Below are 16,541 nucleotides of genomic sequence, written 5' to 3' on the forward strand. Positions count from 1 at the left end.
TCGACTCTTTAGCATTGCCGGGCTGCTGCCCTTTAAACCCAAAACGCAGTGTCAAGCCAGGAGCCATATAGCTACACAACGTGCCTCACACCCTGCTCTTTCTCTTTCTCTGCTGGGGTCGTGCAAGAAAAGCTGTTTTCCTGCATACACGCCAATTTTACCATGCACATTCTCTAATACGGACACGCGCCATTCCCTCGTGTTCTGCTTGGTTAAATGAATGTGGTTAAATCCTCAAACGTGACCATGCAGACACATAAACACACACACACACACATACAGTTTCTATAAAACTCTGACACTATTATACCCATAAACGTGTATGCAAAGAGTCAACTATGAGGCCACTCTCCAAGGTCGTCTGCTGTGGCCAAGAGTTATGACTGTCTGACGGAATCACAATGGTCACCTGTTTTCCAGAAAACATAAAAATAAATCACTTCTCACTCTTCCCTCCATATCAGTTACCAAGGCACAATTCAGGCTATTCGACTGCACAAGCTGTTCAGTCTAATTTGAAGACCCAGCGTCTACATGTCATGTATCTGTTATCTGATCTGTCTTGTCCTGCAGTGCCAAAAGTGCTGTCATTTATTTCTCATTTGCTCACTTATTTTGGGGAGAAAATCTCTATATACAAGTCCGAGGCCGCCGTCTTGACAACAAGGTAAGACGACTTTCGCATTTCAATTACCTTTGCCAGCAAAGGGCAGCCATCTGTTCAAAGCACCTACGTTGACACGAGAATCATTTGTGTCCATTGTGCTAATTTGGAAAGCTGAGCTCGTGTGTTAGCACCTGAGGCTCGGCGCAGGGTTAGTCAAGTCTGTGGCATTGGCACATATCCAGAATGAACAATAGCCACCCTGGATAAGGGCATGATGAAGTGAGCATAGCTTGTGTGGTCCCTAAACTGTCTGTGGCACAAATGGCTCAGAGTGACACCTCCACCTGTGACAATGACAATGGGTGGGGTGGTGGCGCTGGGTGCGAGGTGCTAAGTCTCTATATGGATGGAATGCCTTGGGTACCAATCCACCCTCTATTGTCTAAACTTAGCCCAGGTGGCCGAGGGAGCCAAGTTTGTGGCTATATAACTGCTAAGAGTGACTTTTTATTGTCCTCTCAGGCGTTTGTGGACAGAGATCTATTGAGAAGCCGCTCACAATGGTAACGTTGCCTGTCTTCTTCACGTCTCTTTTCTTTGTCTGTCTTTTTCAGATTTGACTACGGGGGTCTTGAAAGGTCTCGTCAAAGATGCTGAGCGGGAGTCCATCTCAGCTTATGCTAGCAGATTGAACTCTCAAATCCATACCGGAATTGAAGGCAATGCAGCAGCAGTTGGTCTTCACTTCGACAGGCACAATTTACACATTTACTAGATGATTACAGGTATTATATAACCCTTATAAGGGTGTCAATTTGATGATCTTAAAATGTGGCATTGTGTGGCCACATCTTGGTTCCCCTATTACAATAAAGGTGTTGGTGAGATGATTATTGTGGCAGATTAATAACTACAAAAATGAGCTAATCGAAGTTGTTCAAAAGATAGCTTGGATTGTCATGCTCAGGAAATTCTGAATTTATTATAAATAACTGTTCTAAAATCCCCATCGCTTCTTATGTTAAGTGATGTGGGTGAGTATTATTCTAACAGTGTTATTTTAACAGTATTTTCACCACCACGTGGGCCTCGCTCGGATTGTGCAAATTTGACATTCACACCCTAGCCTCAAATGCACAGCCAAACTGAACTGAAACTACTGCAAAATATGCAGATGCCGCAGAGTTGTTGGTTAGAAAAGTAAGCAGGGCAAAGGTCGCTAACACGTGGAGTCAGTTTTGAAATACATCGGACGATTAAAGAACGAGTTTCAGGACCACGTGGTGTGAGCAGCAGCTGTTAATAGTGAAGTGCTGAGTAATTTACATGTTACATTTTCTCATTTAATGGCCCCCTTTTATCCAAAGTGACTTAGGAGCGAGTCAGCAATCAGCAGATGGAGTCAAGCGTTAACCACAGGCATCACAGAGCCCTTAAACAGTGCCAGTATCACAGCCAAGAGTTCATGTCATGACAAGTGCATTTAGTAGTAGTGTAAGTGCACCTTAGTTCATCAAGAGGAGGAGGGGTCAGGTTACAAAGTCGTTGGCCAACGATACGCCTCAGTATCACAGATGTCACAGCCGTCGGATTTTGTCATGTCAAGCTCACGTAACGGAAGGGCCCAGTAGCACACAGAGGATTTAAGTTCACTTTATTCATTACAACTAACTAAAACCAACATGCACAATTCGTATCGGTTTTCACAGGGGCTGGCATTCTCACAAGCCATCGTTTATTAAAAGCCATCGAGAAGAGAGAAAAAAAAGAAATAGTTTCCTCTTTCCCCTCAGGCACCGAAGAAGGCTAAGAAGAAGACAGCTGAAGCTAGCTCTAATGTGTTCAGCATGTTTGAGCAGGCACAGATCCAGGAGTTCAAGGAGGTGGGTCCACTTTTGGCAGCGTAGCTTGTCTCATCACTGTTAACTTTCAAATGACAGCTTGTGGATTCATAACAATGACTTGTCGAGTTTGAGCTAGACTTTTTTTTTTTGCGTAAAATGTTACCCCGGCTTTACAACTGCACCAGATTCCCGATCCACCATTAGAGTAGAGGTTCCTTTGCCTCAGCAATACAAAGATCAGAAATGTTATTTCATGTCAACTACTATACGTGATGTTAGACAGGTCGTTACGTCAGGAGTGACTGCGATATTCATTCTCTGTGTTCCTCTTCCCAGGCCTTCACGATCATGGACCAGAACAGAGATGGCTTCATAGACAAGGGTGACCTGAGAGACACGTATGCTGCTCTGGGTGAGCTTTCCTTTCTTCTTTAAGGTTGGGTTAGAGAGCCCAATCAGAATTGGAGAGCTGTTTATTGGCCAAGTAAGAATGCACAAACAAGGAATTTGGTGTAATGGGTGATAGGATACTCTCATGGAGGAAACTAGGACATGACTCAACATAAATTGATAACATTAGGTCCCTTTGTATGTTCTCCTCAACTTTACGTGGGTATCCTCCTTGTATCTGGTTTCCTCCTGAAGTCTACAGACATGCACAGTAAGTTCATTTCTACATTTCGAAATTACCAGATGGTACCAATGGGCGTGTGAGTGGTTACATGTGGAGGTACTGTGATGATTTGGTGATTAGTCCAGGACTTTTTTCCTGTCTTCTACAAAAGTCTGTAAGCTGAGAGGTATAATTATATTCAGATTGCGGGAAAAAAAAACCTAACATTTTCAATAAGAGGAAAAAGGAAAAGACGGTGGGTCCCTATTATATAGTATTAACATTTGCACATTTGTATTGGGCATATAAACCCAATATCACATATTAAGCATTGTATTGGGAGAAACAAACTAACTTTGATAAGAAACATGGCACTGGTGAGACATATTACACAGACTATATCCCAGAAAGTTCATCTGGACACAAGGTTTATTGAGAGAGAAACGTTTCATCACTCATCTAAGTGACCTCTTCAGTCTTAACTGACTGCAGGTATCCCCGCCCTTATAAACAATACAATGGTACAACAACTGAAAACGAGTGGTTTCATATGCAAATTGTTGTGACTATTAATTAGAGTTAAAGTGGCCGCATGTACTATTCCATGTGATTCAAACGAACTAATCGCAACTGGTGTTTAAGGAACTTCCAGGGGACAGAGAATAACGTACTTTGAAACCAGAATCACGTCAGCAGGTAAAACTGTAGTGGATCAGAGAAGCTAGGCGATAGAGAAATGTTGCGCCTCTCAATCAAATATCATCTACAGAAGTAGTACTTGTGACCTTGCCCCCTGTATTTTCCATGTGTTGACACAGGCCGCCTCAACGTCGGCAACGATGAGTTGGACGAGATGATGAAGGAGGCCCCAGGTCCCATCAACTTCACCATCTTCCTGGCTATGTTCGGCGAGAAGCTGAAAGGTTAGTCAGGACTTAGAATTAGTTCAGAGTTACGATATGATACGATACTATCACGATACATCGCCCACGATACCAATGGTATCACGATACAGCAATGCTCGATACATTGCAAGACAACCATCTATGATACATCGCGATACCTGCATAGCTGGAGAAGAAAAAAAACTAAAAAGGCAAATATCAGAAATTATGTATTTGTTCACTGTATTGTGGTGACAATTTCACAGAATTTGACAACTGAGAAGAAACGAAGTACAACAAAGTGCATAGAGTTTTAGCTTAGTGCCTCTTTAACACACACACACACACACACACACACACACACACACACACACACACACACACACACTGACTGCAACTTGTCCACGTGTGCTATCATTCCAATGTAAAGATTTTTTTCCTTCAAACTTCCGTATACATGCTACTATTGTTTGAGTTTGACCATTATCTATAAAGTTGGGGGAAAAATTATCATGGAAAAAAAGTTTTTAACAAAAATATCGATATTTGTCCCCAGTGTCTCGATAACGTATCGCAAGAGGAAGTATTACGATTTATTCCAATATCGATATTTTGTCCCACCGCTACTTAGCATCGTCTGCCCTGCGATCAATAGGCGTGCAAAGACATGACGAAAGAAATCCTATGTACTACAGAGAACGAGCCACTGACGTAAACTGAACAAGACACACAGTCATATAACTTAATCCCTCTGAGGTCACATCATTTTCTCGTTTGCTTCTCAATGCTTGTCTGGTATGACAGCTGAATCTCTCAAAACCTCCCCCCCGTCACTTTAGGCACCGACCCGGAGGAAACCATTCTTAACGCCTTCAAGATCTTCGACGTGGAGGGAACGGGTGTCCTAAAAGGAGACGAGTAAGCATTTTCAGTATTTTTCACAAACTGAGATATGTGCGACCAGTTATATACAGTGTTTAACATCAAACTACGAGTATCGGTTTTCAATTTTGAATTTCACAGTAGTCACAGATAATCTGAGTTAGTTTTTGGAAGCTCCGCGGAGACAAGATTTGTTTATCCTAACTTGTTTGTTTTGTCTTACGTGTTTGACACACGTTTTAGGAAACGTGTCTTCATGTATGTTTAGTTTTACTAAGACCATGCTCACAACTGAAGTGTAGTTTTTCATGTATGACGATGCTCTGGAGCTTATTATGGAATATCAGTTGCTACAAGTAAAGAAGAAACCCAGAATTAACGGCTCAAAGTCCGTGATTGTTCAGATCGCATGTAGGAGAAAATTACACCCAGTCACGGTAAAGGAATAAGCAATCGAATGTGATGTTCTTCCTCCATAGAATTAAATACTACCTCATGTCCCAGGCAGACAAGTTCACCGAGGATGAGGTAAGGTACCAGCATCACACTCTTTCCTTTCACTATAGCCCATCCATCACTCGCTGTATCTCGTCTCCGATCTCCAAGCTCACATCAAGAGTTTGCTGAGGTTGAATACAAAAGACAATGGACTGAGATTTACATTCCGCCACATGAACACATTCAGGCCAGCGCACCATTTTAGACATGCTGTGGAAAATCCAGCAAACATGGTTCTAGTGAAGCCATGTCAGATAGGTCCGTAAAGGCAGGTGAGAAGATGAGCATTAAAAAAAAAAAAATCTGGGAACATGCACATTTCTGTCTCTCGCTTGAGGACAGCAGCTTTAACCTGCCGTCACCAGACAGAGGAGGCTAGTTACTGACTGTAGACTGGGGCTGTGCTATGCATCATCTTTTTCAGGATCTTCTTTTTGTAAATCCTGATATTTTAAAAATTGATTAGTGCTACGGCGGCACAGTGGTTAATGCAGTCGCCTCACAACAAAAAGGTCCTGGGTTCGAGCCCCGGGATAGTCCAACCTTGGGGGTCGTTCCGGGTCATCCTCTGTGTGGAGTTTGCATGTTCTCCCCACGTCTACCTGGGTTTCCTTCGGGTGCTCCGGTTTCCTCCCACAGTCCAAAGACATGTAGGTCAGGTGAATCGGCCATACTGAATTGTCCCTAGGTGTGTGTGCGCGTGTGTGTGTGTGTGTGCGCGCGCGCGCGCGTGTGTGTGTCTGTCGGCCCTGTGATGGCCTGGTGGCCTGTACAGGGTGTCTCCCTGCCTGCCACCCAATGACTGCTGGGATAGGCTCCAGCATCCCATGACCCCGGTTGGGAAAAGCAGCTTGGGTGATGGATGGATGGATGGATGGATGGATGGATGGATGGATGGATGGATGGATGGATGGATGGATGGATGGATGGATGGATGGATGGATGGATGGATGGAAGGATGGAAGGATGGATGGATTAGTGCTACTATGTAGAAAGTTGGCTTTGATAATGTAACATACAAAAGAAAACATTGGCCTAGAAAGAATATTAAGCTAAGAATTTCATACTTAATATGCTCAGTGATTTACTTTCCTCCTTAATGTGTATTGCTCTTCCCATTTAGACCCCCTCAACACACACACACACACACACACACCACAGGTACACACTTATAATAAACATGATATACAGTCTCCTTGCCTCATAGGGGAGACATGAGCCGGGGGCAGGGAACCTCACAGCACAAATCTTCAACAAGTGATATTAGACTGGTGAAATAATTGCTTTACTGTTTTGTAATTCTATACTGCTATGATCATTTAATAATCCTACATGGACCAAGTAGATTCTTCGAATGAGACACCTGCCTACGTAAGTCTCTCTTCTCACATTATACTTCCTGTTCTAGGTCAACCAAATGTTTGTTAACTTCCCCCTGGATGTTGCTGGCAACCTGGATTACAAAAACCTGTGTTATGTTATCACCCATGGAGAGGAGAAGGAACCGGAATGAAGGAGCCAATCACAACCCTCAAATCCCCCATCAGCCATCTGGGACTGTCCATCATACCTTGTCATCCCACACGTCACATATCCCCTCCCTCTACTCTCAGCCCTCGAAATAAAAATAATAAAATAAAAACTACAAAAATCACACAAATCAAGTGTTGTGCAATGCTACGACTTAACTGTACTGTTTGTGTTTCAGTAATGCAGACATGAAAAACATGGATTTTTCATAAAGTCGTGATAACCAGTTTCACCTTTTAAGAATAGATGGGTCATTTTGACAGTTCGGTTCAGTACAAGTCAATTAAAATCCATTGGATTCAACTGACTTGAATTTTTATTGTTCCATTTAGGAAAATTCTGTTTGCTGCCACTCATCACAATAGAAAATACCACAGTAACACAGGGCAAAGTTTGCTACCAGGGCACATAAAAGCCACTTCACACAATTGTTACAGACACAATAACCAGTGGTGCTGATAGTGATATAAATAAAAACATATAGTGATATAAATAAAAAAATAAGTGATAAAGACACTAAGTGTGTCTGCTGGTACCATCAACCATACCAACATGTATCCTGGTTCTGCTGAATGACAAAAGCTAAACAGGTATGGGCCTGGCTAGTACTTGGATGGAAGACCTCCTGGGAAAACTGAGTTGCTGCTGGAAGTGGTGTTGGCGGGCCAGTAGGGTGCAGTCTTCCCTCTGGTCCTAATAAAAAAACAACAAAAACCATCCCATTGCAGGGACTAGGACACTGTGCTGTAGGAGATGCTGTCCTTTGGATGAGATGTTAAACCAAGGTCCTCCATCATTGTGGTCATTAAAGATCCCATGGTACTTATTGCAAAGAATAGGGGGGATCCCTGGTGTCCTGACAAAAATTCTCAACCTGGCTATCTCCATCTGGCCACCTAATCATCCACCCATCCATCCAGCCATTATCCAAACTGCTTATCCTTACTCAGGGTCGCAGGGATGCTGGAGCCTATCCCAGCAGTCATTAGGCGGCAGGCGGGGAGACACCCTGGACAGGCCACCAGACCATCACAGGACAGGCCACCAGACCATCACAGGGCCCCCCCACCCACACATACACACACACACACACACACACACACACACACACACACACACACATTCACACCTAGGGACAATTTAGTACAGCCGATTCACCTGACCTACATGTCTGAATTTTTCTCAGTGATTGCTTATCACTGGGAAACATTCAGACATGTAGGTCAAGTGAATCGGCCGTAATGATTCATCCCTCTCCACCTCAAGATGATGTGTAGTGAGCGTTCTGGTGCAAAATGGCTGCCGTGCATCACCCAAGTGGGTGCTACACACTGGTGGTGGTTGAGGTGAGTTTCCCCCCTTCACTGTGAAGCACTTTGGGTGTCTACATAAAGCACTATATAGTAAATGTAATCCATTATTATTAGTAGTATTATTATAAAACATTACATTGCACTATTTAGCCTGCTGATTGTCTCCATGACCCAATAATCAATACGTCTGATCAAATTGTAATTGGATAGGGCGGTCAGTACATTAAAACACAGGTGTCAATGTAATACAGCCAAATGGCATCTGGACACAATCCAGATCTGAGGCAGCCAGAACTGTCCAGAATGAAGTCAGCCTTATTTTATTCTTTTGTTTCTGACATGGTTAGCACTTTGACATTAATGACTGTAGCTTGGCACACCTGACGGATGTTTGTACTTGAGCTTCTCATACTTTTATCTTCGTAACGTTAAGAGAGGTCTGGGTTCGTTTTGTCTCTGACATGGTGTTAGGGGGTGTGGCACTTGGACAGTTACTATGGCAACTCCCACCTTTGGATTCACCATCCAATAGAGTTGAAATCCTGTTCGACCAATTATCCAATGACAATTGTACACCTGGTCTGGGTTGACTACACATGTTGTTTGCCTCGTGTCTTTGCCCACTCTGACCCCGATGAAGGCCCAGTGGTGTCGACACGTTAGTCTGTTTGCACAATTAAAGAGCCCGGAGAACCCCGCTTCGACATGATGTTAGCCTTCCTAATGACTGGTTTATAAAACAAGCCTTAAAGCTGCTTAGTCGAATATAATCTTGCCACTTTCAGGCTTTTTTTTAAAGCTACTAAGCTGTTTCTTGTAGCTCAAATCAGGATTACCAAACTATGCAACACTGCACATAGTCAAAACAGTTTCAATGAAACTTCTATAATTAGGCTAACATGACATAGCTAAACAAATATATACAGGTGGGTGACAAATTAGAGGAAAAGCCAACATAAGGTGTCTTAGTAATTTGCTCGTCCACCACGAGCCTCCAGAACAGCTTCAGTGTTCCTTATCATAGATTCTACAAGTCTCTGAAATCTACTGGAGGGATGAGCACCATTCTTCCAAAATGTATTCCCTCATTTGGTGTTTTGATGATGACGGTGAATAGCACTGTCGAACACGTCGGTCCAAAATCTCCCATAGGTGTTCAACTGGGTTGAGATCTGGTCACTGTGAAGGCCATAGCATATGTTTTACATCATTTTCCTCCTCATCAAACCATTCAGTGACTCCTCGTGCCCTGTGGATGGGGGCATTATCACCCTGGAAGAGACCACTCCCATCACGATAGAGATGTTTCATAAGATAAGGGTGATCACTCAGAATAACTTTGTATTGATTTGCAATGGCCCCTCCCTCTAAGGGGACAAGTGGACCCCAAACCATGCCAGGAAAATGCCCCCACAGCATAACAGAGCCCCTGGACCCCCTCACTGTAGGGGTCAAGTGTTCAGGTTTTTCCTTCAATTTGTCACCCGTCTGTATATAAAATGAATTCTCAACAGTTGGTGCACCTTCTTAGACATGGCATCGCCATTTTGTTCAAAATGCAAATGGGGGCAGACAGCTGTATCAACATAGAAGCCTTTGCTGACAGTCAGTCTAGGGTTGGGTGAATGTGTCTGGAAACAGACATTCATGCCTTTGGTTTTTGTGACATTTAGTTGGAGGAAGTACTGATCACAACATGAAACAAAGTCACCAACCACAGACTCGCGGTGCTGTTCCTATCCTTCAAAGAGGCAAATTATATACCTTGAGACGTGAAAGACAGCAATGTCTTTAACACATTTAGTGGTGTTTCGATGATGACTTCTATGGCTTTGCACTGAGTTGCAAAGGGGCCACAAAGCAAAGGGAGCTAGTTTGTGATGTTGGATAAACAGTAGGGTACTGCCTAGGATGTTGCTTGCATTGTTGTCATAATTATAAGATTGTATAATTAGTATGTTTAACTAGGAAATTTTCATTTTTGCCTACCTCCCTCCATAGGGAAGCTGGAGATCAGGTTTTGCTAGTAAACAGCCTCACTGGGGCTGGCAAGGATTAAGGGTTTTATTCAAAAACCCTTTTTATAGTTGGACACCTGTCAAAATAAGGGCTTGTACCTGTGTCCCTCCCGGTCCCTGCTGTGCACAGCATCCTGCTGCAATTTTGATACGAAGCAATCATCAGCGGCTGTTTAAGGGAACCGAACAACGGAAAATGCCAAAGCCTTCAGGCAATGGTAATCCCACTGCAACTCAACTTGTGGTCGTTCACTGTAAACTAAGACAGCCAGCCACACACACGCGCGCGCGCGCGCGCACGCACGCACGCACGCACACACACACACACACACACACACACACCTCTGTACATAAGACACCCATAAAAACTAATACATCGTCCTAACCAGACTCACTTCTTCCATTTCCGTTTCATTCTGGGTACTCTTAAATTGAGCGTTTCAAACAGTTTTCCTGACAGTTTAAAAACGGTATGATTTACAAAAATACAGTCAGGACCTGATCAAATCCAACCCACCAAAATAATTAAAGACCGACTTCTATCAAAGCCAACAGATACAGATTTTGAAGAAGTTATACTGCTGTCCTCTGCTGGCAGAGATGAGGAGATTTAGTGTCATTTAGGAAAATCAAGTTCTCACGTTCAGTTGTAACATAATACAGGGTAATACATATAACACAGCATAATACATAGTATAGTACATAGTGAAGTTATTAAGCTGTTTTATTTCAGTATATGTTATCACACACAGCTTTAAGAGTATGTTGGCAATAGCCAAAGGTTATAGAATTAAGGGGGTCTTCAAAAGTGAGAAGGTAGATCTTGTGCAATTCAGACTACAGCCTTGAAATCTCCATCTCTTGTAAGCTTCAGCCCCCAGACTGTCAAACAGGAAAGAGGTCTCTATCAGAGAACCTGAGGGGCCTTGGGGCAAGTAGAGGTATAGGAGGTCTGATAAGACCTCAGTCTTGGAGATCAGCAATAGAATTGGATTTAGTTCATTCTGAAACAAATCATCAGTCAAAAATGGGACGGACATACTGCATGGGATGTAGTCTATTTTTTTTTTTTTTTGGCCTTCTCACATATACTGGCCCCTTACAGGGCTGCCTAGATGAAAGGTACAAAAAAGAATGTAATTTTTGAATACTCCAATAGGCTCATAACATAATTTGGCACCGTTGTAAATTTCTTTGAACCACTGAAGTTCTTGTGGCTTCTGAAAAGCCGAAGATGTATGATCTGTCACATTTTGACAGATACTGTGGCAGAGGAGGATATACTGGACTGCTGCTGGAAGATTTCTACATTCAGTCCCAAAACACACACACACACACACACACACACACACACACACACACACACACACACACACACACACACACACACACACACACACACACACACACACACACACACACACACACACACACACACACACACACAGACTCAACTGATTGAGAAATATAAATCAAAATACAACAGAGACTGTCTCCATCCATCACTTCTATGCCTCCTCTAACTCCAGGGATGCAGCCTCATGTCTAGATGGTCAGCAGCACACATATCGCACGCACGCACGCACGCACGCACACACATACACACACACATACACACACACACACACACGCTGTTGTCAAACCCCGGTTGGAACAAGTCTCCATCAAGAGTCTGTGGCTTAGACTGCTCATGCTATACAAGCCAGCTACCTCAGATATGAGGGACATAAGCATGAATAGAGTCATACCGGCTTGTATGTCACCAGGTTAACAAGGTCCAGATCATGGGTTGGGGAACCAAGGCAACCTGATGAGAAATGGGCTACTGGAACAAGACATTCATGGACAAGGGCGGATAAACTGGAACTGATAGAATGCTACCATAACAGCAGACCCCTGGAGAGGGGCTATATGAATAGTAGCACTATGGGCTGTGACCCCCAAACTGGGAGAGTGGCTCCAGCAGATTCCAGGAACAACATCTGAGGTCTCTGTCCAGAAGAGTACAGTCCTAGGAACTGCTACAGCTAAGATACTGCACAGAACCCTCAAACTCCCAGACTTTTGGTTGAGCAGGGGTCCCCAACGTTTTTTGCATCGCGGATCAGTTTAATATTGACAATATTCTGGTGGACCGGGGGAGGGGCAGGGGTGAGTTCATAATGACCGGAATATACTAGGTTAGGCTTATAAATCAATAATATCATAACATATTGTAGCGAATTCGGGGGGTAGCTCAGCCGGACCGTCTAAGCTGGGACGCAAAACCGTGTCTCCCGCACCACGGGCGACTACGTTAGCCAGTCGACTAAAGCGTCCAACCCGTTAACCAAGGGCTAGCGAGCCTATTTATCCATGGTCGTTAAAATATAAAGTAACGTTTGGATATTAAACTACTACTACTACTTTCGGCTGCTCCCGTTAGGGGTCGCCACAGCGGATCATCCATTTCCATTTCTTCCCGTCTTCTGCATCTTCCTCTGTCACACCTGCCACCTGCATGTCCTCCCTCACCACATCCATAAACCTCCTCTTTGGCCTTCCTCTTTTCCTCTTTCCTGGCAGCTCCATATTCAGCATCCTTCTCCCAATATACCCAGCATCTCTCCTCCACACATGTCCAAGCCATTTCAATCTTGCCTCTCTTGCTTTGTCTCCAAACCGTCCAACCTGAGCGGACCCTCTAATATAATCGTTTCTAATCCTGTCCTTCTTCGTTACTCTCAGTGAAAATCTTAGCATCTTCAACTCTGCCACCTCCAGCTCCGCCTCCTGTCTTTTCGTCAGTGCCACTGTCTCCAAACCATATAACATAGCTGGTCTCACAACCATCTTGTAAACCTTCCCTTTAACTCTTGCTGGTACCTTTCTGTCGCAAATCACTCCTGATACTCTTCTCCACCCACTCCACCCTGCCTGCACTCTCTTTTTCACCTCTCTACTGCACTCCCCGTTACTTTGGACAGTTGACCCCAAGTATTTAAACTCAAATGCCTTTGTCACCTCCACTCCTTGCATCCTCACCATTCCACTTTCCTCTCTCTCATTCACGCATAGGTATTCCGTCTTGCTCCTACTGACTTTCATTCCTCTTCTCTCCAGTGCATACCTCCACCTCTCCAGGCTCTCCTCAACCTGCACCCTACTCTCGCTACAGATCACAATGTCATCCGCGAACATCATCGTCCATGGAGACTCCTGCCTGATCTTGTCCGTCAACCTGTCCGTCACCATTGCAAACAAGAAAGGGCTCAGAGCCGATCCTTGATGTAATCCCACCTCCACCTTGAACCCATCTGTCATTCCAACCGCACACCTCACCATTGTCACACTTCCCTCATACGTATCCTGCACCACTCCTACATACTTCTCTGCAACTCCTGACTTCCTCATACAATACTACACCTCCTCTCTCGGCACTCTGTCATAAGCTTTCTCTAAATCTACAAAGACACAATGCAACTCCTTCTGGCCTTCTCTATACTTCTCAATCAACATTCTCAAAGCAAACATCGTATCTGTGGTGCTCTTTCGTGGCATGAACCCAAACTGCTGCTCGCTGATCATCACCTCTCCTCTTAACCTAGCTTCTATTACTCTTTCCCAAATCTTTATGCTGTGGCTGATCAACTTTATACCTCTGTAGTTGTTACAGTTCTGCACATCGCCCTTGTTCTTGAAAATCGGTACCAGTATGCTTCTTCTCCACTCCTCAGGCATCCTCTCACTTTCCAGGATGTGTTAAACAATCTAGTTAAAACTCAACTGCTATCTCTCCTAAACATCTCCATGCCTCCACAGGCATGTCATCAGGACCAACTGCCTTTCCACTCTTCATCCTCTTCATAGCTGCCCTTACTTCCTCCTTGCTAATCCGCTGAACTTCCTGATTCACTATCCCTACATCATCCAACCTTCTCTCTCTCTCATTTTCTTCATTCATCAGCCCCTCAAAGTATTCCTTCCACCTTCTTAGCACACTCTCCTCGCTTGTCAGCACATTTCCATCTCTATCCTTGATCGCCCTAACTTGCTGCACATCCTTTGCAGCTTGGTCCCTCTGTCTAGCCAATCGGTACAAGTCCTTTTCTCCTTCCTTAGTGTCTAATCTGTCATACAACTCACCATACGCCTTTTCCTTTGCCTTTGCCACCTCTCTCTTCACTTTACGCTGCATCTCCTTGTACTCCTGTCTACTTTCTTCATCTCTCTTACTATCCCACTTCTTCTTTGCCAACCTCTTCCTCTGTATAATTTGCTGTGCTTCCTCATTCCACCACCAAGTCTCCATGTCTTCCTTCCCCTGTCCTGATGACACACCAAGTAACTTCCTAGCTGTCTCCCTCACTATTTCTGCAGTGGTTGTCCAGCCATCTGGCAACTCTTCACTACCACCCAGTGCCTGTCTTAACTCCTGCCTGAACTCCACACAACAGTCTTCCTTCTTCAACTTCCACCATTTGATCTGCGGCTGTGTCTTCACTCGCTTCCTCTTCTTGGTCTCCAAAGTCATCCTACAGACCACCATCCGATGCTGCCTAGCTACGTTCTCCCCTGTCACCACCTTGCAGTCTCCAATCCCTTTTAGATGGCGCTTTCTACATAAGATATAGTCCACCTGTGTGCACTTTCCTCCACTCTTGTACGTCACCCTGTGTTCCTCCCTCTTCTTGAAATATGTATTCACCACAGCCATTTCCATCCTTTTCGCAAAATCGACCACCATCTGTCCTTCCACATTTCTCTTCTTGACTCCATACCTTCCCATCACCTCCTCATCACCTCTGTTCCCTTCACCAACATGCCCATTGAAGTCCGTTCCAATCACCACTCTCTCCTCCTTGGGTACACTCTCCACCATGTCGTCCAACTCACTCCAGAATTCTTCTTTTTCATCCATCTCACACTCAACTTGCGGGGCATATGCGCTGATAACATTCAGCAATAAACCTTCAATTTCCAGCTTCATACTCATCACTCTGTCTGACACTCTCTTCACCTCCAGCACACTCTTGACATACTCTTCCTTCAGAATTACCCCTACCCCATTACTCCTCCCATTCGCACCATGGTAGAAGAGTTTGAACCCACCTCCGATACTCCTGGCCTTACTCCCCTTCCACCTGGTCTCTTGCACACACAGTATGCCTACCTTTCTTCTTTCCATCATGCCAGCCAGCTCTCTCCCTTTACCAGTCATAGTACCAACATTCAAAGTTCCAACTCTCACCTCCACATGCCTACCCTTCCTCCTCTCTAGCTGCCTCTGGACATGCCTTCCCCCTCTCCTTCTCCTTCGCCCAACAGTAGCATAGTTTCCACCGACACCCTGCTGGTTAACAGTACCGGTGGCGGTCGTTGGTAACCCAGGCCTCGACCGATCCGGTATGTAAGTCTTATTTATGATCCGCATATTTGATTTGGCAAAGATTTTACGCCGGATGCCCTTCCTGACGCAACCTTCCCCATTTGTCCGGGCTTGGGACCAGCACTAAGGATGTACTGGCTTGTGCATCCTCAGTGGCTGGGTTATGAAAAAAAAAAAACAATAATACATACTTGCCATATTATAATCTGTAGCAGAGCCAAGGCATTACACCTGTGGTGGGGGATACAATTTCCGTTGCGGGCGATGAGGAATGCCTAAGTGAATCAGTCAAGGCTCTGACTGTATTAGGGTGATGCGATTGTATAAATGAAATAAATGGTTGTAGCTAACTACCGGCACAGAGCCACATGGTTGAGCTGGAACAAAAATTTGAGGGGCTTGAGTTTATGTCACGTGATGTCAGATGTGACATCATCTGACTTTGCCATACCTTGGCTTCTGGGGAATTGACGCCCCTGAGGGGAGGGGGCTCGGAGCATGCGAATCACCGGTGGCAAGAAAGCCATATTTTAGGTACGACTTGTCGTTCTTCCTATTGACGGAAGCTTTCTTTTTTCTCTCTTTTTTTTTGCTGTCCCAGCCTCTGCTGTCTCTGCATTATCATCATCACTGGACCTTCTAACTCCCCTACCTCTTCCAAAGAAACTCTCAAGCGACGTTTGTTTTTTACCGGTACTCGTGGTAGCTAACTAGCTGCTAGTAGTGAGTTGACTGAGTGCGTCGCTGAGTTATGAAGTTAGTTACCATCGGTCTGCCGAATGTCACGTGAATGAGTTATGAAATTTCATCATTGTACACACTTCACGTATCCGTTTCAAATTAAATGCCCTCTAGCGTTAGGGCTTTTATTTGAATAATGTATATCATATTGTTTCCTTGCGGCCCGGTAGCAAATGCTTTGCGGCCCGGTGCCGGTCCGTGGCCCGGTGGTTGGGGACCCCTGTGGTAGAGGACCCGAGCTTG

The 16,541-nt window shown here is 44.5% G+C and overlaps 1 protein-coding gene across 2 annotated transcripts; it reads left to right on the top strand.

Moving 5' to 3' along the window:
• The first annotated feature begins 1,227 nt into the window (after window positions 1–1,227).
• On the top strand, window positions 1,228–7,011 carry myl10 (myosin, light chain 10, regulatory). Of its 2 annotated transcripts, XM_056284436.1 has the most exons (7): window positions 1,228–1,392; window positions 2,401–2,490; window positions 2,788–2,863; window positions 3,883–3,987; window positions 4,788–4,866; window positions 5,310–5,358; window positions 6,737–7,011. In XM_056284436.1, the coding sequence occupies exons 2-7, from the start codon at window positions 2,455–2,457 to the stop codon at window positions 6,839–6,841; spliced, it is 450 nt and encodes a 149-aa protein (XP_056140411.1). In that variant the 5' UTR covers window positions 1,228–1,392; window positions 2,401–2,454; the 3' UTR covers window positions 6,842–7,011. The 2 variants fall into 2 exon arrangements, with proteins under 2 accessions (XP_056140411.1, XP_056140410.1); XM_056284435.1 differs by lacking the exon at window positions 1,228–1,392 and having other exon boundaries at window positions 2,375–2,490.
• The last annotated feature ends 9,530 nt before the right edge of the window (window positions 7,012–16,541 follow it).

Source organism: Lampris incognitus, chromosome 8 (genome assembly GCF_029633865.1).
Source record: "Lampris incognitus isolate fLamInc1 chromosome 8, fLamInc1.hap2, whole genome shotgun sequence".
Lineage (NCBI taxonomy): Eukaryota > Metazoa > Chordata > Actinopteri > Lampriformes > Lampridae > Lampris > Lampris incognitus.